The following is a 22,561-nucleotide window of genomic DNA, read 5'->3' on the forward strand; positions in this document are numbered from 1 at the left end:
GCCTGTGAAACGTCTGTTTTTATACTACCTAAATGGAGAAGGAGGAGGGAAGCCAAGAAGGAAATCCACAGGACCTCTGCTTAGAGACAGCAGAGATTCCTTTCAGGACAGCCTCCTAAAAAAATCAGGGCTGAGGGCAGGGGTCAGGAGGCATAGTGGTTTGGGGGCTGCAGCCACTCCATATTTCACCTCCTACACCCCCCACCTGGGGCTGCACCACTCACTTTTTTCAAAATTAGGCCACTTCTTGCTTTGGAAACTATAAGGTTTTCTGGGGCATTTGTGAAGTGCCGTGGATAGATGGGAATAGCCATTCAGTGGAGGCCTCTTGAGGTGTGGGGAATGTGGATGCTGCAAATCATGCTCCTTCCATGCCACATGTGGCTCGCAAATTCCCACACCTTGTTTAAAGGGCAGGAAAGTGCTTGCAAAAAGAAAGCCCCAGGAACTTCCACAGAGCAAGTATAATCAATGCTCAGAGGTTCCACTTCTCAACCATACACAACCTCATGTTGACTTTCGGCAGTGCAATGAGCATAAGGGACAGGAGCTGCCCCACCCACACAAACTGAGGAAATGGGAAGCTGAGAAGCCAATGCTCAAGTACACCAGAGAGGACACTGCCAGATACTTGTATCTTTTTTTTGATAGCGCATCCATTTCCATTGGAAAGGAAGGAAGGTGGCCAAGTTTGTAACACTTCAAAACCTAAGGCACAAGCTTGCGTGGTTTAGAACCCACGGTAAAGATAAATGTGCTCATCTACTTCAAGGCTGTTGCTTTTTCTATAACAAAACCAACTAATCCAACTGGTCTCTCAAAGGAGATCTTCCCATATGAACACATGAGCTGATTAGAGTAGTGAATTTTCCCCCCATGTCACTGTTCTTTTACTATTGATTTCCTACTCTAGAATGAATACTCCATTCTTTAAGTCCAGCCTCTTTCTGGTTGAACTGTCAGTGGAGAACAACTGGTTTCCAAGGGATGCAATTGGCACCTGAGAGTCCTCCTTTTCTGAGTGGGAGCTTGCCGAATTTGGGAAAAGGACTTAGGGTTCTTCTTGCCATACCATGGGTTGAACGTTTATTTTATATATTGCTGTTCTTGGGAACCACGGTTCCAGTTTCATGATGTGAAATGGAATTCCACAATGTGAAACAACCATTTTACCTTGAGGTAGTTGTGAATAGTCTTAAGTGAGTGGAGGTGACATATGAGCCATTGTGTGTAAATTGCCAGGTCTTCCTGGGTGATTAAATTGCCAGGATTTGTCTTTCCTGTCAGGAAGTTCTCCCGTGCACTTGACAGTCTCACAGCTCTTTGAACAGCATCATCATACTCCTCCATGATGTGAGCCACTTGTTTCTAAGAAAGAACAGTAGAGAAAGAGAAGAGGCATTGTTTTCTCAGAAAAAAAGAAAGAAGAGCTAAAGCACATTGTCAAAATGTCCATGGGTTTTGTTAAACGGTTGGCTCATATAAACAGGCAACGGAGTCTCTATAGGTTCTTGCAGCTTTAACGCTTTATTAACATTTAACATTGGTGTGTCAATAACCACTTCAGTCGGCATAAACGTATCCGGCTGAGGAAACGCCTTTTCAACAAGTCCGTAAGGGTTAACATTATAACACAGCTTCAAAAGGGGGGAGCCGGCCCAAAGCATTCCCTGTCGGTGGGTTTCCGTAGCGGGGCGCTCCTCCCCGCGCATATGGTCCCGCAGCACGGGTGGCAGGCCCAATGCCCCTCGGATGGTGGGTGGCTGAAGCTCTGGTCGGGAAGCACCACCTTCCTCCAACGACCGCGTCCACGAGGGAAGACCACTACTGTCCATTCTAATGTCTCTTGGAGTACTACCCCCTCAGACTTCGGAAGAGGGTCCAGCAGTAGTCCCCCAACCGCCAGATTAGGAAAGTCATCGATTAAGGACTTCACTTCACACGCTACTGTCTCCTCCTTCCTCTCTTTCTTCTTCCCCGTTACTGCCCTATATTCCCGTGTAAAAGTTCCCTCTTCAACATTCTCCTCCCAGACCTCCACCCATTGCTCCTCCCCTTCCTTCATCCCCTCTTCTGACAGGCAAACCTCAGCTTTAACCCCTTTCGGTCTTTGGTCTTCCACATCCTCGCCTTCCCATCCTGCTCCCTCACGTATATTTGACTTATCAAGAGGAGACGGCCCACTAACACCTGGGCTGTCCTCACACACATATAGAAAGAAAGGTGTCTTTCCTGCTCTTATAAGGGTTTTTCTCCCCAGCAAACAACTCTGCTTTATTATGCCTATCTCCAGAAGTAAATATATGAAGAAAGCCTTTGTTTACATTCAAAATATAATCCTCAAGAGACAAACACTTTCTTTTTAATTCTGTTTTCATACTTTCATCACCACGTGAGAGACATACAGCTTAGCACAATGTCTAATGAGGCCCTTAATTAACTAGAACATTAAGGCATTCAAGTTCAGCCTTTCTTTCCTGTTGAAAAGTCTTCAATGGCAAGAGCTGAAATCCAGTTGTAAGTTGCAACTAGAGCAGGCCCATTAAACCAGTGGGGATTTAGTGAATCTTACTCTAATTGTGACTTCCTTCTAATCCTTTGTTGACTGTTCATCTGATGTTTAAATATCTTTTCTTCTTGAAGACTGAAACAAAAGGTAATAGTACAGTCTGCAACATTTTGAGCACCAACAACTAAAATAAGGTTGGTTTCTAAACTGTACTTTTCTGCAGACTTACCAATTTAATTTTTCTGAGTATGTATGTATATTTGATGATCATGTATTTACCTTCTTGATTTTAATGGGCTGTATGTACTACCTGCAAAGGCATATGGCTAATGAAAATCATTCCTCTTCAGGTTATATTTAAGCATGAAAAGATTAACTTCCATTTTACAACCAGAAAGCTCTACTTTATATCCAAATTTATATTACAGTTTTGCTCTTGCATTTCAAGGGGATCAAATCAAGTTCACAGCTGAGCTCTGCTTAGCTAGAAGGAAGGCACATGCACTTATATTCAGCATTACTGCAGCTCTGAGATTTCCATACCTGGTAGAGCGAATAGAACTGTTCAACAACACTGCTGTGCTGACAAAACCTTTTCCATCTGAGCATGTGCAAGTATTTGCTCTGCACCAATTGTGTAATTCTGTCTGTAAAAAACTTGATCAAAAGCAACAGATCATAAATGTTTAACACAGTAGTATTGCTTCTACAACAGTATGCAAAGTAGTGGTAAGTGCACTATGGGAAAAGATTACTGGGAAACCTAAATTTTAGGATTAATGGCTGGAAATTATTACAATTTTATGCCAACATAACATAACTAGGATAATCTTGGTGGCAAATTGTGGCAAGCTCCCATGTCAGTCAATGGCTACACTGTCTTCTTAACGTGCAGCAACTCACCACTGAGATTTATGCTGATTGTGTTACCCTCATAGGCCATTTCCCTCCTAGTTAACTTTAAAAAAAAGGATTATTGCCAGAATCCTGGGATTTATAGATCTACGTGAGCTCAGTGAGTTTTTAGATTTCTATTTCTAGAATGTTTCTCTACCACTGATAGTAGAGTGCTTTTGAAATCAATGGGCATTCACAGATACTGATGTGACGGAGATCAGCTGTTCAAAGATGAGTTTAACATTTCCTTGGATTAGCATAAGGCCTAAGTCTCTTATATTATCCCCAGCAACTCTTTAGAACTAGACCTGTGTTTCACTGCTCTAATATAGAGTTCCTGTTGGCAAACGGCACATTGCAAATGTAATGGTTTTGTACAATGTGAAGAATAGCAAGAGAATTAGTGATTGTTATGTACTTTCCACTTTTCTAAGCCATGAGAAGCCAAGCAGATACCGGGTTTAATTGCCAGACGGAGCAAGTCTGGCAGTTTATGGTTAGTTTAGAAATATATAAGAAGAGCATAAACAAATGAGGGCAAAACAACTGTAGCAAAATGCAAAAAGGTGACGTCATTCCTGCCTGTCCATCACAGTAGCTAAGGGGAGGAGGCAAGGATAGAGCAGGAGGGGCGGCGCTAGAGAGTGACAGTTAGGGAGTTGAAGGGACAGTTAGACAGTTAGGCGGTGAGAGTTAGAGAGTGTTAGAGACAGTTGAAGATGTGGAATGAGATTTAGGGTTAGGAGAACGAAGGAGAGGGTTAGTGAATAGATCTGAGGGGGTTAGGAGAGGAAATTGAGAATTTTAAAGCACAATGAACAAGCAGGAATGAATGTACAGTGGTGCCTCGCTTAACGAGCGCACCGTTTAACGACGAATCCGCAGAGACGTGTTTTTTGCGATCGATAATGCGATCACATTGCGATGCTCTGAATAGGGAAAACATCACGTTGCGATGATCGGTAAGCGTTTCGCTTACCGATCTTCGCATTGCGATGTTTTGGAACAGCTGACCGGCGGTTCCAAAATGGCCACCAGAAGAAGAAAATGGCCGCCCGCAGCGTTTTCGCGCCAATTCCTCGCTTACCAAGGTGGCGAAAATGGTGGCCGGATTGAGGATTCCCGCTTAGCGGTGAGTTTTGTCCCCATAGGAACGCACTAAAAGGAGTTTAATGTGTTCCTATGGGTTTCCCCCCCCCCGCATAGCGACGTTTCCAGATAGCGACGTTTTTCCTGGAACGGATTAACATCGCTATGCAGGGCACCACTGTATAAACACTACCTGAGAGATATTGATTGAAAGCATACAGCAGTTCAGAATAAAAGTGATTGACTATATGATCCAATATGCATTAACACCTGAACCAATTCTATTGTGATTTTCCTTTTGATTTGTTCAATAATAAAAGAATACTTAATTAAAACCCCTGCTTCCTATGTTATATGACCCTTTGGATTGGCAGCACCTGTGTGGGACATAAATTGGTATTAGGAGAATACCTGGTGGCAGTGAAAAGGGCGTGTGTTCCTTTGTGAGGCCCAAAGAAATAGGGGCAACAAAGGGTTGATCGTCACAACAACCACTAGACCTACATCAAATTCCCAAAGTGCAGCAAGTCACAAATATAAGGAGCATTTGGAAAATCTCACTTTTTTGTTTTTAAAGATCTAAATAACCCAGGTTTCCTTCTCACATTCATGCACACACGAGCTTATACTCCTTTGCTTCTGCTCCTCCCTCCCCCCATATGGACTACCTCCCAATAATTCCTTTCCCCTCATGTGTACTTTCTCCCTTCTCAACTCCCCATATATATTCTGCTTTTCACAGTGGTAAACACGTTCCTTCTCCTCCTCTCACACGCATTTCTGACTGATCAAACTCCCAGCCTCTGGCTCCGCTACCCACCTGACTGAGTGATCTAGACAGATCTAGGAATTATAGTCCAGATCAAGTAACTATTCCAAGTTTATCCACAGACACGGCTGTCAACATTCAACCTCATTTAGAGTGTTAGAAGATAGAATGGCAGGACATGAACACTGAAAAAAGGCAAATGAGTTTTCAAATCACAAAGGAAAGTAACATTACCTGGTGTAGCAATAAAGGCAAGGTTTCAGATGTATATTCTCTTTTTAGACAGCTCTCTAACTCCCTCTGTATGACATCAGCTTGAATTACAAGAGGCTTTGCCTCTGCAACCTGTTAAAAAAAGGATATTAAGGCAAAATTATGTTGCTGGGAAGTTAAATTCTACATACGTTCACAAATTTTTTGATGCAGCGCTTTAACCTAAAGCGCTGCATCAAAAAATTGTCTAAGTCCCTTTCACTAAAAAGCTCTGAGCTTTTCTTCTGCAGTCAGGACCAATAGAAGAAGGAAGGAAAATGCCATTTTCATCTCAGTTCGTAAAAAATGTTTAAGGTAACTGACACATTTGAACCTAGTCAATACATTTTAGGAAGCCTCTCCTTCATATACTACATCTTTTCAGTGACTCTTAAAAAAACAGGCCTATCTTAAAATAATTTGCTCAGAAGAAAATCTATCTGAGTTTAGCAGAACTTCACTTCCTAGGAAGTGTGAGGTATAGTCGTGCCCCGCTTTACGATTGTCCCGCATTACGACGAATCTGCTTTATGATGATCTTTTTGCGATCGCAATTGCGATCACAAAACGATGGTCTAAATGAGGGAAATTCGCTTACCGAGGATCAGTTCCCTGCTTCGGGAACCGATTTTCGCTTATGACAATCAAAAACAGCTGATCGCCGGGTTTTCAAAATGGCCACCGGGTGCTTAAAATGGATCCCCGCTGTGCTTAGGGATGGATTCCTCGCTATACAGGCAGTGAAAATGGCTGCCGTATGGAGGTTCTTTGCTGGACAGTGAGTTTTTACCCCATTGGAATGCATTGCACAGTTTTCAATGCATTTCAATGGGGTTTTTAATTTCGCTTTATGTTTTCGCTTAAGGGCGATTTTCCTGGAATGGATTATTGTCGTTAATTGAGGCACCACTGTATAGGATGGTTGTCTATGAGCAAGGGTGGATTTTATTTCCCTGTCTGTTCAGCCTATACACAGAATGCATCACACAGAAAGCTGGTCTAGATTCAGATGAAGAAGTGAACATTGGTGGAAGAAGCATCTAAGATACACAGATGATACCATCTTACTGGCAGAAAGCAGCAATGACTTGAAACAACTTTGGATGATAGTGAAAGAAGAAACTGCCAAAGCAGAACTGCAGTTGAGCATTAAGAAGACAAAAATTATGACTACAGGAGAACTACACAACTTTAAGGTTAACAATTTAAAAAATTGAAATTGTTAAATATTTTGTGTACCTTGGTTCAATCATCATTCCAAGTGGAAACTGCACCATTGAACATGTTTATGAGTAATCTGGTGAGGAAGGCCAGATTACTCATAAATATGCTTGAACTTGCTTATCGGTTCAAATGTAGGTTGCAGAGAAAATATGAAATGTCACAGAAATCCTCCTACTACATCATGTACAAGTGTGAAAACTGGATGGTTCAGAAGACTGACAGGAAAAAAAATGACATATTTGAAACATGGTGCTGATGCAGAGCTTTATGGATACCCTAAATCTCTAGAAAGATGAACAAGTTAGTCCTTGAGCAAATCAAGCCTGAACTATCTCTGGAAACAGAAATGACAAAACTGAGGCTGTCATACTTTGGGCACCACACGAGAAGGCAAGATTCTTTGGAATAGACAAAAACGCTGGAGGCAGTAGGAAAAGAGGAAGACCAAATATTACGTAGATTGACTCTCTAAAACAGTGGTCCCCAACCTTTTCCCAACCATGGACCGGTTGGGGGGGGCCGTGGCAAGCTCACGTGGTGGGCATGGCATGCTTGCTAGAGTGTGGCGCACCTGCAGGGGGGAGGATGTGGAGCATGCTCACGTGAATGTGCGTGGTGGCACTCGGGGTGGCTGTTTGCACACATGCTTGCAGCACATTTGCAGGGGGCAGAGTGCGCTTGCATGCATGTGTGTGGCAGCAGTCGCAGGGGGTGGAGCACACTCTCACGCATGCGTGCAGCAGCACTGGGGGGCAGGAGATCTGTGTCTGCAGCCTGCAGCCGGGTCATGGACTGGGGGTTGGGGATCCCTGCTCTAGAGAAAGCCACAGTTGTAAGTTTGCAAGGGCTGTTGAAGACAGGAGATATTTTAGAGATCATTCATTCATGGGGTCACCATAAGTCGGAAGTGACTTGATGGCACCTAACAACAACAACGGGGGATTTGCACACTTATGCTTTCGACACTTACCTGTAAACATTTATTGAGTGCCAACTCCCTTTCTCTTCTGAAGTACTCAACATCTTTTGGAAAGGGAACAGAGCTATGAAAATTTACCAGAACTGATTTAAACAAATATAGAATTAATAGCATGTTTTTTAAACAATGTGAAGCACCATTATCAATCTCAATGTGTTATTTTAAGTAACAGAAAGGTTTTTTTTTAAAGTATCGTAACAAATAATGCAATGAGCTTCTTTTAAAACACTGTAATGAGAATAACAAGTTATTTTTCAACCACCGTAAAGTGCAACAAAAACAAATCATTTCTGAAAAAGTTCATTAGAAAAAGAAGAAAAAACCCCAAGAAGAAATGAGTAGAACTAGATAAAATAGATAAAAATATCCAGAAGCAGGCAATGATTCTTAAAAGCTTGTGCCAAATAAAATCATGTTAAGTCTTTAAGATGTCACAAGGCTCCTTGTTGTTTTTTGCTGCAACAGACTAACATGACAGCCCGCTCCCCATATTTATAATTTTTGAATAGAAAAATGGGCAACGTTCTGCAGTATGCAGTTAATGGCTGGGCATGAAAAGACTGAAGGAGCTACCCTAATATAATATATTGAAATCGGAGACATCAAAAACACTATATAGAACATTTGGTGTACGTGAAATACCTGCTTGGCATTCTAACACTGCAGACTTTGTTCTTGGGATTAACTGTAATAAAACAGTTGTATGTGTAGAAGGAAGCAGCATTGGAGTACAGCCATTCATTTGCACTAAGGTCAGATTCTTCCTAATGGGAAATGATGGTATTTACCAGTACACTGTTTCTTGTAGTCCCCAATTTCCCTCTATTTCTGTCTTCAATTCAATCAGCTGTGCAGCTAATTCTTTTTCCACCTGCTGGATCCTCTCAGTTGAAGAGATCTTGTAAATTTCATCCATTTCCTCTTGGGTCATTTAAAAAAAAAGAAAATAGAGGTAAAATAGAGGCTCGTGCATAGCTGTGACTACCTCTGCTGCTATCCACCTTCCTCTTGAAGTAAGGACATGAGATCTGGGACATTCTATAGAGCAGGTGAGAATGTTCTGCTGTTGCTGTTTAGGTGACTGGCCTGGCTGTCAGGAGTGAAGGCCCCCTCTTGGTTGAACCTCACCCACTGGTGCTTTATCTATAGGAAAAATATTTTGGCTGTGCCTGGCATGGGTGGCAGCATCCCAAAATGATCTGAAACTAAAGGGGGGGATGGAATCCTTTTAGAAAAGAGCCACTTTAAAGGGATAAAACAGCCATTCCTGCAGCATGTGGTGAACAGGAGGTTACAGAGGGCTTTACATGAGGATATTTTTTTTGTTCTGGCTGGTATAATGTGGGCCAGACGTAGGTTGCATTAAATGCCTATGAAAAGTGGCAGGTCCGTTGAAGGAAGCAATGTAGACTTCAGTGACAAGGGCGTGGAGGGCAAAATATAGATTAAGAGGAGCAAGCTAGATTAGTGGGCAGGATGTACTGCAGGTGTATTTTTGTTGTGCCATGTGACATGATAAGGCGTGATGGCATTTGGGCCTGCAGATGTTGCTGTTGAAGGTCAAGTTGGATGTCAATAAAATCGTCTTCTTCCACAATCTAAGTAAGGAAATAGAGTACAGGATATTTTGTTTTCCCCAGTTGTGTGTACTTTGCTTTTCAGTTCAGCAGACCTCAAGAGTTGGGGGAAAGGAGTTGATACAGTTTATAATTAGCCTTAAGAGCTGGCTGGACAGCTCAGTGAGTTAAGTATCTGCCTATGGAGGCAGAGATTGGGAGTTCAATTCCCCACTGTGCCTCCTGGAAGAAGAGTCAGTCTGTGTGGCACAGTCCTCAGGTACCACAAGAAGGAGGAAATGGTAATCCACTTATGTGTGTATTCTCTACCTAGAAATTCTGAAAAGGGCTGCCATAAGTCAGAAGTGATTTGACAGTAAGTAGTAGTAGTAGTAGTAGTAGTAGTAGTAGTTGTTGTTGTTGTTCAAAAACACCAGACACAGCCAATCAAAATTATAAAAACATTGAATATAACAGATACAAGTTTTAACCAAAAACCTAAGTATCTGTTAAATATCTGCACAGTATGTATGCTGTTCCTAATATTGCTATTTTTGTAACTCTGATGATGTTATTTCTGAAATCTGCAACTGCTTATAATACTGTGAGATATTTCTTGACATTGTTCCCAAAGCCCCAATGACAACGGGGACCACTGAAGTGTGTTTCATCCACACAGAGTAGTCTTAATCGACTAGATAGGTGGGATATAAATAAAATAAATAATAATAATAATAATAATCCACAAGCGAGATGTTTCGATTGCCAGATCTCTATACTTTGTTAGTTTTTTCTTTATTTTCAACTCTGGCATCCCCTAGAATTGCAATGTCAATGATCCAGACATTTCTTTGTTCAATTGCTATTATGTGTGGTATGTTACATTCAAAGTGTTTGTCCGTTTGGATTCGATAATCCCACAAGATCTTGACTTCCTCATTTTCTGACACCTGATGTTCCCGTGGGTCTTTGGAGGCTGTTAAGTTATATTTTTTACATAATGACCGGTTCACTAATTTTAACACTCTATCATGTCCAATTTTGTAATCTGTGCAATCTTTGGACATTCACAGATGAATTGTGACAGTTTCATCTTTTTCTTGGCAGAGTCAACATTTGCTGTTAGCACTAATTCCTTGGATCTTAGCTTTCATCACATTGATTTGGAGTGCTTGTTCTTGCACAGCAAAAATCAAGCTTTCCGTTTCTTTCTTAATAGTCCCCAGTTTTAGCCATGCCTGTGCTAAATTATGATCGCACTTTCCATCAGTATTTCTCAGGTGTTATCTATGTAGTGGTTTATTTTTCCAGCTATTTAATTTGTTTTCAAATTGTTGTTTCTTTAGTATAGTATAGTGTAGTGTAGTGTAGTGTAGTGTAGTGTAGTGTAGTGTAGTGTAGTGTAGTAATTCTTCCTCTTCCTCTGCTTCTTATTGTTATTATTATTTCTTCTTTCTAAACTTCCTGTTCAGCTTAATATTGTTTTGGTGCATCTCGTGTTGGACAAAATGGGGCAAGTTAGAAATTCTGTCGGTGTAGCTCATGGCATGCAACTAAAGAATAACCCACCTGAGCTGATGGATTTGGTCTCTGATGCAGCGATAAGATTGCCTGGTCTTTTAATCTTGGGAAGGAGGGATTTCAGAATCCCTGGTGAAATGACCAGATCTAGGATGGTCCAGGATTTCATGAAAACAACCATCATTTCGTTTAGTCGTGTCCGACTCATGTGGGAAATTTCCAATTCACCATTGGCTCAATGATTATGGGTAGAAGTACTTGACCTTTATTTTTCTTGGTGGGGTTAGAATACAGTGGTTCGAAGGTAGAGGTTCTTGCCATCATTTGTTTGTCAGAGTACAATTACCTAGTAGTTGCAAAAGTTACTTTATGGAATTCAACTCTTGGAAACCCTACCAGCATGGGCATTGTAGATACTGGCTGGGGGATTCTGAGTTGTGGTCCATAATAACTTTTCCAAGCAGTAGGATAACTCAGAAACCTACCAGTTTTATCAACTAGGACTTCGCTGCCCTATTTGTTAAGTTTAGCTAATATGAGATCGGCACACACAAAGAAGAATGTATGACTGAGTACCCCTTTTTAGAGTGTATTCAATGATCTTCCTTTGTATCTCAAAAACTCTGGCACTGTCAGTTATATTGACAGTAGCATGCAAAGCATTCATCTGCATCAGAAGTGGGAAGCACAGCTTTGCAATGGTTCTACCTCTGTGTGGGTGAGTCAGCTGCAAAAGGTGGTACCTTGGGCACAGTATCAATGAGTTCAGCCCTGTGGATTCCTAGGTATGGGATTCTTAAAGATTCCTTCTGATCTCCCATGAGTTTTAACATCTTATGTGAACATGCTGAATGGGATCATTTGGAATATTGAAGTAATTTTAATTTATATGGTACGTATCATTATATCACTGCACCTGCTTGCAATATAAAAGAAATACAGCTGCATGTCATACAAATAAAAATACATTCCAGGTATACCATTAGTGTTCTTCATCCAGATGGTTGAGGTGCAGCCATTTCTGGATAGAAACACCCTTCTCTTAACAAGACAGCTAAACAGCTTGGTAATACTGTACTCTTCTAACCATCATTGTAATTTGAGCTATAAGTAGTCTCTATGCTGAATATTCATTCTTATGCTGCATGAGAGGTGGCTTGAATTTGAGGTCATAAAAGGCAAATCTGAAGGTGTTATGAAAGGGAAGAAGCATCCTAGATGTCAAGGTGTGGTGGAACCAAATGTTTTACCTGTTTGTGCACATATGGTTGTTGTGTGTACATTGCATTTCTTGTGGCCTGTGGGCAGGCATTCTGTGTACTCCACTGAGGGCGCCTTCCAATTTTTTTAGCCATCATCAATTTCTCTTTTGGGAAAAGAGTGTTTTGTGATGACTGGCTGCATCTACTATGCCAGCCTCCACCCCCAAGGACAGCTCTGAAATGATCCAATTATGGCCACTAGGTTCCAAAAATTGCAGGGCCCAGTTCAGAATTATGCACACTCACCCTATTCAGTCACACTGAATGGAATGAATACCCATCACTTTCATCATTGGCTTTATGCTAAGCATTCATTTGCACTCTTAGGCGATGACTCCACTGTGCAGCACTTTCTTTCTATTAAAATCTGTAGCTTTTACACTGAGATCAAACTTCCACATTCTTTGGGCACTACTGTTGCTACCAAGAAATCAAGTTATGTGGGCCTTGATTTCATTATAAGAAACTCCTGCCATATATGAGGAGCATTTTTCAGTTGTGACCTGGAATACCTTGCAAAGTATTTTCCTTGCATGCTAAAAAACTACTCAAGCTACATTATAGCTGATTGTGGCTTACCAGAAATTTACATTTAATTTTACAAACGGCAGAGCTCAAAACCGAGAGTAGAATTAATTTTAAGTACAATTGTTAATGCAGTCATTAAATTGCAGTAACTTTTAATCTCGAATAAAGGACAATGAAAAGCTATTTTGAGAAGTGATTTTTTTCCTGTCTTCACTGTTAATTAAACATGCAAGCTCTTATTTGAAGCATCCTGTTTACTACATAAATCCATCCTACATTACTTCCTAGGTCTGGACCTCAATTATTCTCTGCAATCATGGCTGATCAGTTTTATTCCCGCCTTTAAAGGCCACAAGCATGACTGAACAAGTTGAATTAGAAATGAGATTATGATCAGTGTTGTTAATGTAGTGTATAAAATTTCAGAGGAGACACAGTTAATGACATTAATCCTGTCTATCTACTTTAAATATGCTAGTGAAATGCCTCTCATTATGGAAGGAAAGGGAAAGAAAGTACGAGGGTAAACAAAATGTTCTATGCTGTACTAGGTTTAGGAAATCCTTATCTATCCTCATTAAACTGTCCAGAAACTTTTAAAGGCTGTCACACATCTTTTATCAACCAATTTTTTCTCCCCTTACCTCCACAGCGATGAAAACTGGCGTAGTTTAGATTTAGTTATTCCTTCACTTGGCAAAGCTTGGCGGGGAAAGTAAAATTTTCTTCAAACCTCTTGCTTGGGCTTCTGTTTCAGCACAAAATTAATAAGAAAGAAAACAGAGCTAACATATTTCTAGCAAGCTGCAGAATTATACCATAAATAAAACACTGATTTGCTGTGAATTAATTAAAATGTTTTGCCTTGTCTTAGATTACACCATTTAAGAGGAATACAATACCTGGCAAGAAGAACAAGGTCATTGCCTCCAAAAGCTGGAAAGTAAACAGCCTCCAGCAGAGAAAAGAGAAGCCTTGTTTTGTTATTGGAAACTGAAGCAGCAAATCATTTCTCCCACAGGTTTCTATAGCAAATGCAATCAAAGGCCAAAGTAGCAATGGTGGCATTTGTCACAGTGCTTGGGCAAGCTTAACTGTAACCCTAACAACCTCACTAGGCACACCCATGCAGACACTTTCTTTCTTCATGTCTCAAGTGTTGCAGAATTTAAAATTATGGATGTATATGAAATACAGTATAGGTAAAATTAAAATGTTAAGATAGTTTGTGGCCAGAAGCAGGCCACATTGTCTTTACCATTGACTAGATCTTTTGGACACACAGTGAGCCTGTAAGTACTGCTTTGACTGAATTTCTCCAGTCACAGAAAATTTGTACTCTAGCCCCATTTTAAAAAATATAATTCTAACTGGTGGCTAAACAGCGCCTCCATTTCAGGCTGCAAAACGGGGCCCTTCCACAGGAGAGGAAAGTCAGGCAATCCAGCGGCTGATACGGGAAGACCACGTCCATGGGATAGTTATTGGTAAGGCACCAAAAGTACAGTACAGTACCTGTGGAGAGCTCGGATAGAAAATTGAAACACTCAATTGAAAACACCTTTAAATCACTGACTTTAATGCAAAAGTTGAAGAAGTTACTCTTTTTTTTTTGGATGCCAGCTCTCAGATCTCTCAGCCACATGGTAATATCAAATATTTCCTTATTGCCTCTTCCCTGCACTGGCCCACACCATATAGCCTAGGTATTTCCTGAGGTCCCCCAACTAATCTATAAGGGATTGAAGTAAGAAGGAGGGGCAGGGAGAAATCCTTATCCTTGTACTCCAATGCACTAGGTAACATTGTGTGTGTATATACACACATTTAAACTGTATGTTTGATTTTGGCTGTCATTTAACAAATTTACAGTTGTAAAATGCCCAGAGAGTGATATGCACTGTGGGGCATACACTGCTTGCCCCACAGTGTATATCACTCTCTGGGCATTTTACAACTGTAAATTCAATCTAATGCAACCCAAAATTAAGCATACAATTTAAAGCAAACAAATAATTAATTCCTTGCTACTAGCAAATAATAATATCCATGTGCCACCAAGTCAATGCTGACATATGGTGATCCTTTTCAGGGTTTTCTAGGTAGGGTGAGTCTTCAAAAGTGGTTTACCATTCCCTTCTAGAAGTATCCCTGGGACTGTGCAGCTTTCCCAAGGCTGTACAAGTTGGCTCTTCTCCCTGCCACAAGCAGACCTGACTCACATTTGAACATCTTAAAACCAAAGTCAACGTTTGTAAAACCCACTTTTAAAAGTTTTGTTTCCAGCCATTTCTTAAAGAGCTAGAGGGAAGGACTGTGATACTCTATTGGAAGTTTATTCCAAAGAGATAGGGCCACCACTATGCTCACTCTTTTAGCCCCCTTCGGTGTCACTTCTCTTAACATGGACTGTGAAGAGTGGGACAGGTAGCTGTCTTATAGGAAAGACATTCTGACAAGTATCAAGGGCCCTAATTAATTACACTCAGCAATTCCTGCACTTCTTACTTTGCTTCAGTGTAGCATCAGCTACCCACTTTAACCAGAAATAAAATTCTACACAAAGACCAAGGTATATAGAAAAGCACATTCTCTGATTTTTCACATTTCCATTATTGTTTAGTGATAAACACACCATTCCTTTTTAAACTAAAGATTCAGAATAATAAAACCCACCCCTCACTCTGAATTTAAACACAAAACCTCTTGCACTGAAAGGAAACATCAAAGGCTCAAGACCAAAAACTAATCAACAATTAACCCCTGTTATAATAATCCTGAATATGTTTAAACCAAGTCTGAAAATTTGAGCAAGACATTTTCTGTCCCTAACTTAATTACTGTACAGTATCTCTTTTGCTCAAAGAGCATATTTAACAAATGAGAATTTATTAGACTGTATAGAAGAAACTTGTATAACATGGAATGATAGGAATAATATTTATATTGACTGAAATCTAGTCTAACTTTAGTGGTGATTTTAAATCTTTAAAATGTTCCTGTATTGAAATGAAGGCTACAAATCTTTCAAATAAAAATTTAAATAAGCATCACGAGATTTAATGATAATGCCATATAAAAGCAATTATTACAGGAAAAAAAGACAAAGATGCATAAAGAAATTGGTTCTTTAATTTAAAATGATGTACACATGTCATTTAAAATATCATAATTACACTTAAGTCAGCATAGAAACAAACAATTTATCAGTCCCAAACTAATGTCTTAGAATTAATGGATGCAAGCAGTACTGGATCCAGGCCAAATTTATAAAATCAATTCCTGATGGCGAGTGGTCTACAAAATCAGCTTTGAAAACTATGATTCCCACACAATATCATCTTTCTTCAGTACTGACTGAAGCTTCTGAGCACTTTTTAACAATTCAAGGGAATTTTTGCTCCTACTCATGGAACAGATACTATGGATGCTGCTTTTTGGAGAAATTGCCGGTTCTTTAATTCCTTTTAATTCATCCGACCTTGATGTAGTTTTAGCTACTTTTCTCTTCAGTTTTTGAGCCTTTTGCGTCAATTTATAAACCTAAAAAAAACAAACAAAGCATAATAATTCTGAAACAAAAGAAAGTTTTGGGACAAAGGCCTTGGTAAAGCATTATACATCCAATTTGCCAACCAGGATTGTTGTATACACATTTAGTAATGACGAGTGGTATGCATTTAATAACTTTACAGATACATTTGGTTTTGAAACAGAAAGGCCAAGGGAAAAAAATTCTCAATTGCTTCTCAACTATTTCGTAATGTGTTTATGATTCTATGTGAAACCAAAGAAGAGAACGAGAATGAAGAAAGTATGTTCCTTATAGTACTGACAGATGGTATTTTGAAAGCAAGTTAAACTCAAATAATAAATGAAGCATTTGTAAAACATTTATTTTTAAATTGTCATTCCACACTGGGGTGTCACTGCAATTACACAGCATAGTTCATGCCAAAAATTGAGTATGTCAATGAAACCTGTCATCTGATGTCAGTATTTATTAGTATTTTTCAACATGTATTTTATCTAACTGTAGACTGTATATAATCCTAAAATCTCTACATTGAAATTATCTGCACACTCCTTTGAACATCTCGATCAAATCTCAGAAAACTCCTCTGTTGGCTTCAGAACTGCAAAATGATCCTGGTCATGGCACCCACCCACCCTTCCTTCCTTCCTTTTCTAAGGCATTCTCTTGCTTCATTAGCACAGGTATTCCTCATTAATAGAAAACGAAGAGTAATGAGATGGAAGGAACACAGGTTGCAATACAAAGCAGATCTCTGCCCACTGATTGAAGCATTCATTGTTAATTCCTAAGCAGACAAAAATGACATTGAGATGACAAAGTACATCTACTTTCAATTAAGCAGAGTCACACATTTTAGGGCCTTTGAAAAAAGTGGAATATACTAAAGTTTCTTCCTCACAGCATGTAAAATATTCTTAGACATTAAGGAGAAGTACGGTCACTCTTCCAAGTGGTAAAATTAGCTAACACAAATCTGTGTCATGATGAAAAGACCTCAGAGTCTGACATTAATGAGAATTAAACTAGCCATTACATAGACAATGTGTGACCACATTCATTGTAGTTCATCCTTTATAATGAAAAGTGGCCATAATGGTTGGCACAAAGCAAAGAAACTGTGGGGAGAAACCATGAGAGACATGCTGGGTCAGATAAAAGACATATCTGTTTCAGCATTCTCTTCACACAGTGGATGACTAGCTGTCCACGGGAAGCCGACACAAGCAGGACATAAGTGCACGAGAGCCCAAAGTGCATCAGGGCGAAAAAACTAGTATACAGAGGTGCAGTTGCTCTGGTATTAAAAGACATATCTATCCATCACCAGTCACTGAAAGCCCAGTCCTCCATGAATGTATCAGAACCCTTTTTAAAAAGTGATTCAAGTTGGTGGCTGTCACTACAACTTCTGGTAGCAAACTGTACACAGTGGACCCTCGTCTTATGCAGGACTCCACCTGCAGACTTTTCAAGTTGCAGACTTCTCCGGCCGCAAAATTTTACTTCGACTTGCGGCCGGAGAATTGACCTACGGACCAGAAGAGGGAGGCAGGGAAAGTGCCAAATTCAAATTTGGCGCTTTCCCCGCTTCCCTTTCCGGTTCATAGGCCACTGATCGTGCCTCCAGATGCCTTCCAGCGCTTCTCTGCTGCCAAGGGAGACTTCTTGGAGGTCCCCCCGCCGCAGATTGTGCTTCGGAGGCATGATCGGCAGTGGTGACGGGACCTTCGAGAGGCCTCCGGCAGCAGCGGAGAAGCCCTGGAAGGCCTCCGGAGGGCCCCCTCGCTGCTGATTGTGCCTACGGAGCTTCTCTGGAGGCATGATCGGCAGCCAGGGGGATCTCTGAAGGCCTTCCAGGGCTTCTCCGCCGCCATGGGAGGCATCTCAGAGGTTTCTGCCGCTGCCGCCTTTCCCAGGGCACACCACGCCTACCAAGGGAGAGCTTTCCCCGCTAGGCCTGGTCTACTCCCCGGGAAAGCCTAATAGACCGGGCCTACCAAGGGAAGCCCTCCCCTGGTAGGCCCGGCCTACCAGGCTTTCTCAGGCAGTAGACCGGGCCTACCAAGGCAAGCCCTCCCTTAGTAGGCCCGGTCCACCCTGGGAAAGCCTGTTTCAGCGGGGGCGAGGAACCTCCGAGAGGCCTCCGGCAGCGACGGGGAAGCCCTCGTAGGCCTCGGGCAGCAGCGATGGCAGCAGCAGAGGATCTCTGGAAGGCTTCGGACTGGTAAGGTATATTTATTTTCATTTTTGGGAGGGTGGTGGTATTTTTTTCTTCGGCCGGTTACAGATTAATGGGTTTTCAATGCATTCCTATGGGAAATGGACCCTCGACCTACAGCCACCTTTCCAATATGGATTAATTCCGTAAGTCGAGGGTCCACTGTAGTTTTAATACTGTTTTGTAATCTACTTATGAAGTACTTCCTTTAAGCAGTCCTGGATCTTCCACCATTCAGCTTCTTTAGATGAATGAGGAAGGGATGCTTAACCCTCTCCCATCTGATGTTAGGGGGATAAAATTTGGAGATTCCTCTTCTCCCTTCTTTTATGCATATGCATATATCTATGTAGAAAGCTGTTATTTGCATTTAAGTCTGAGTTAGCAAATGACAAATGGGAAAACAAAATGCAGTTTTAAATCGGGCCTTCTCAGCGGTGCCTCCTCGCCTCTGGAACAAACTTCCTCCGGAGATTCGTGCGGCCCCTATGCTGGGTATCTTTAAAAGCCAACTGAAAACATGGATGTTTATTCGGGCCTTCCCTCCAGTCAAAACTTGACTCTTTCTTCTTATTTCTCCTTTACTTACTTTTATTTTATTTTCCTGGTTTTCATATTTTCATTTGTAGATTATGTAATTGTATGTAATTATATGTTTTTACTAACTGATTGTATTATTTTGGAAGCTGCTCAGAGTGGTTGCATAGACCAGATGGGTGGGATACAAATCAAATAAAATAAATAAAAAAATATTTGTTGGGATTTTTTTTGGGGGGGGAGGCTGGACCAAATATTTACCTGTTCATATACAGACCCATGCACCTACTTCTCTATCAAGGAAACTGTTTATACATCTCTTGAACAACATAAGTCAGTTTATTCTTCATATTGAATTCAAATGCAATCATATCTATCCAACAATCTAATTTTGATTTCTTTCTGCAGGATTCATGACCTCCAAATATTGACTTTCTAAAAACACAAGTTTTACAAGTCCTATCCTATCCTATCCTATCCTATCCTATATTATTATTATTATTATTATTATTATTATTATTATTATTATTATTATTATTATTATTATTATTATTATTATTATTATTATTATTATTATCATCATCATCATCATCATCATCATCATCATCATCATCATCATTACTACTACTACTACTACTACTACTACTACTACTACTACTACCGTCTGAGAATGTGTTCCTTACATGTTCTTGGTGTTTTCTCAGTTTGGAAATCTGCTCTCCTTTAATTTCCATCTGCTTCACAAGACAATCCAGTTCACGTTCAAGATCTTCTTGAACATCTTGGTTCTCAGTTTCTTCTATTTGCTTTAGTAATTCTTGATGCTCACTGTTGAAGACACAATTCAAATGGTAACAACCTAACATCTTTCCTACGACTACTGTTCGTCTGCTCATCTTTGGAGGACAATTCTTAATTAGCTTATATTATATTACGATATAATGCAATCATAATGCTTACAGAAACAGTAGCAACACCTTGACTTTTGCTAGGCAATACTGTTTGTTTCAAATCTTATTGAGATTTGAAGAAGCGGCAATGCAAACAAGGCCCTACCTCTTGTAAAGGATTTATGGGCGTCCCTCAGGGTAGCCACCCAGAGGAGCCTCGGCTGGAACAATCTTGTGGGTCAGACAGATGACATTAGGAAGAGACACTCTGACAAGTAACATGGGCCCAAACTCTGGAGGGCTTTGTATGCGAGTGTCAAAACCTTGAACCTGATCCAAGATACCACGGACAACCAGCAGAGGTGAGCCAGAACTGAAGTGATGTGGTCAAATTTACTTGTACCAACCACCCGTCTGGTTGGTGCATTCTGGACCCATTGAAGTCTCCCTATCCGGTTCAAGGGAAGCTCTGAGGGCATTGCAGTAGTTGATCTGGGAGATGACCAGGGCCTGCACGAAAGTCCTGAGGGACTACCCATTCAGGTGGGGGCAAAATTGGGTGATTAATCTAAGCTGATTAAAGGCTGATTTGGACACGGCTGCAATCTGAGACTACAGAAGAATGCCCAAATTACACACTTGGTCCCTAAATTGGAGGAAAGTACCATCCAGCATACGGACCAGTTTGAGCTAACAAAATCTCTGTTTTATCCAGGTTCAGTTTCAGCTTGTTAGCTCTGGTCCAGGGGTCAGGGAACTTTTTTACCTTTTACACCCCCCCCAAAATTTTTTATATAAGCCAACATCACCCCCTTGATTTGAAAGGAAGGAAATGATACCGTATTTGATGAAGCCACCCTTTTTCCCGCCTTAATTCAAGCCTTGCCTGTTCTTTTCATAGTTTTGAGTCAGTCTCTCTCTCACACACACATCCTCCCTCCCTCCTTTTTTCCTGCCTTAATTCAAGCCTTGCCCATTCCTTTTTTTCAGTTTTGAGTCAGTCTCTCTCTCTCTCTGTCTCTCTCTCACACACACATCCACCCACCCCCTTAAAAGGTCATACTGCAGCACGACCAATGTCATCTCAGCATCCCATCACAGCCTGAATCCAGACTGGAATGGTTCAAGGCAACCCTGCTCCTCCAGGTAGGACTGCAGATGATTGGCCACCACCCTCTCGATCACCTTGCCCAGGAATGGTATGTTAGTGATCAGATAGAAACTGTTAAAGTTGTCCGATGCTAACTGGGGGCATTTGATGATGGGTCAGATGATGGTTTCTTTTAAGCAGGAAGGAAGCATTGCCTCCCTCAGTGATGAATTAATCACATTCATGACCCAATCAATCATAGCCCCCTTCATGGCTCTGATCAGCCACACTGGGCAAGGATCCGGTGAGGTGGTGGGCCTACAGCTAGCCATCACCCTGGAGGCTTCTTCCTTTACTACAAGATCAGACTGAACCAACGGGGCAATGGGAGATGGGGCAGCAAGGGTCACCCCCGGATCAGCTAAACTGCTGGTGGAGTCAAGGTCAGCACAAAGTGTCTCTGAGGTGGCGATATGTGGCATGCACCTACTCCACTTTACACTCTGAGATCTCTGAAAGCTCCATCTACTTCTTTTTTCAAAACTGGAATTAACCACAGTCATTTCTGGCTTTCAAAAAAGGTTATTTCAGGGGTCCAAAATATGAAGACAGAGCCCCAAATAACCTTAAAACGGAGGCATCTGGGGGGGATGTTAGCTTCATGTTTCAGGTTCCGCACTAAGGGTCTTGGTGAACTTCATACAGTCAGTAGGCCACATAATTCCTGCCTCTGTTCTGTAAGCTCTCTCCTGTTTATGTGGCACATGCACGTAGAAAGTAACTAAGTTACAATAAACAGCCACTGGTAATACTGAATGTATTGAGTCCAGACCGCAAAGAGTTTCCAGGCAAAGCTATGCAAACTTTCATTTCTGCAACTTCTAGGTGTCTTGTTTCCCTTGGTAAACTGCCTCTACAGTAACAAGGTGTTTTCAGAAGTAATATTATGAGCATAGCTCAGATCCAAAGAGCTACCTTAGGCATAGCTGTTTTCATCTTGGAAGAGGACCAGTCTGCATGCCACTTTGCAGGTATGCGTGCTTTTGCTGGGAAGGGGAGAATATGCTCTGCTTTTTATACTGTACTCAGATAGACATGGAAGTATTTTAAAAAGTATTACTCCTGCTTGTGAAAGTGCCTTTCCTTAGCATACTGATTGATCTCAGTTTTCAAAATAGTTTACTCTAAATCTCCATGTCTCAAGTCACTGTACACATAGATAAATGAATACTTACAGGTTCATTTGTCCCAGTTCGTTCTGCATGATCAACAGAAGATCAGAAAGATTTTCAGTAGCTGAAGATGATGTGGAGGAAGATACTGGCCTGCATGCACCTGTCCTTCTTGAAATTCTCTTATCAGCTCCCTCAGGACATTGGGCAGTTGCACAAAGACCACGGTTTTTCATCATATGCAGGACACTTTGAACATTTGCAACAACAGAGTGACTTGAGCTGGCAGACTTGTAAGAAAAGTTAGCTCATTAGAAAGCATCTTTAAACAAATAATGGCTCATGAAAGTTCTTGTTTAAAAAGACTAAAGATAAATTACTTACCATTCCAGCAACAAAAGGCAGCTTTCCCGTCTGAAGGCATGGCTGTGAGTCATATGTTTTTATCAAACCTGGATTTTTCTGGAAGTTAAGAAATAGGATTTATTCCTCTGTAGATTTTCTATATATCATGATATAGGAGTAGGAAT

At 41.0% G+C, this 22,561-nt stretch overlaps 2 protein-coding genes across 9 annotated transcripts in view; both read right to left on the reverse strand.

The window, feature by feature from the left end:
• Nucleotides 1–14,899, reverse strand: part of CCDC162 (uncharacterized) — a 79,899-nt gene extending 65,000 nt beyond the window's left edge. For all 7 annotated transcript variants that reach the window (XR_012086520.2, XM_020801356.3, XM_072998023.2 and 4 more), the window contains exons 1-7: nt 13,489–14,899; nt 13,231–13,334; nt 8,508–8,640; nt 7,711–7,783; nt 5,499–5,609; nt 3,053–3,166; nt 1,174–1,368 (exon numbers count right to left, since the gene is read on the reverse strand). Coding sequence is in view for 6 of the 7 variants with exons in the window: in XM_020801356.3 (XP_020657015.3) it covers nt 1,174–1,368; nt 3,053–3,166; nt 5,499–5,609; nt 7,711–7,783; nt 8,508–8,635 (621 nt within the window). In the remaining variant the exon portion in view is untranslated. The remainder of the gene's footprint in view (nt 1–1,173; nt 1,369–3,052; nt 3,167–5,498; nt 5,610–7,710; nt 7,784–8,507; nt 8,641–13,230; nt 13,335–13,488) is intronic.
• Nucleotides 14,900–15,700: 801 nt separating this feature from the next.
• CEP57L1 (centrosomal protein 57 like 1) overlaps nt 15,701–22,561 on the reverse strand; it is a 66,807-nt gene continuing 59,946 nt past the window's right edge. For both annotated transcript variants that reach the window (XM_072998102.2, XM_020801327.3), the window contains exons 9-12: nt 22,416–22,493; nt 22,095–22,321; nt 19,563–19,707; nt 15,701–16,129 (exon numbers count right to left, since the gene is read on the reverse strand). In XM_072998102.2, coding sequence (XP_072854203.2) covers nt 15,905–16,129; nt 19,563–19,707; nt 22,095–22,321; nt 22,416–22,493 — 675 coding nt within the window. In that variant the 3' untranslated portion in view covers nt 15,701–15,904. The remainder of the gene's footprint in view (nt 16,130–19,562; nt 19,708–22,094; nt 22,322–22,415; nt 22,494–22,561) is intronic.

This window comes from Pogona vitticeps, chromosome 1 (genome assembly GCF_051106095.1).
Source record: "Pogona vitticeps strain Pit_001003342236 chromosome 1, PviZW2.1, whole genome shotgun sequence".
NCBI lineage: Eukaryota > Metazoa > Chordata > Lepidosauria > Squamata > Agamidae > Pogona > Pogona vitticeps.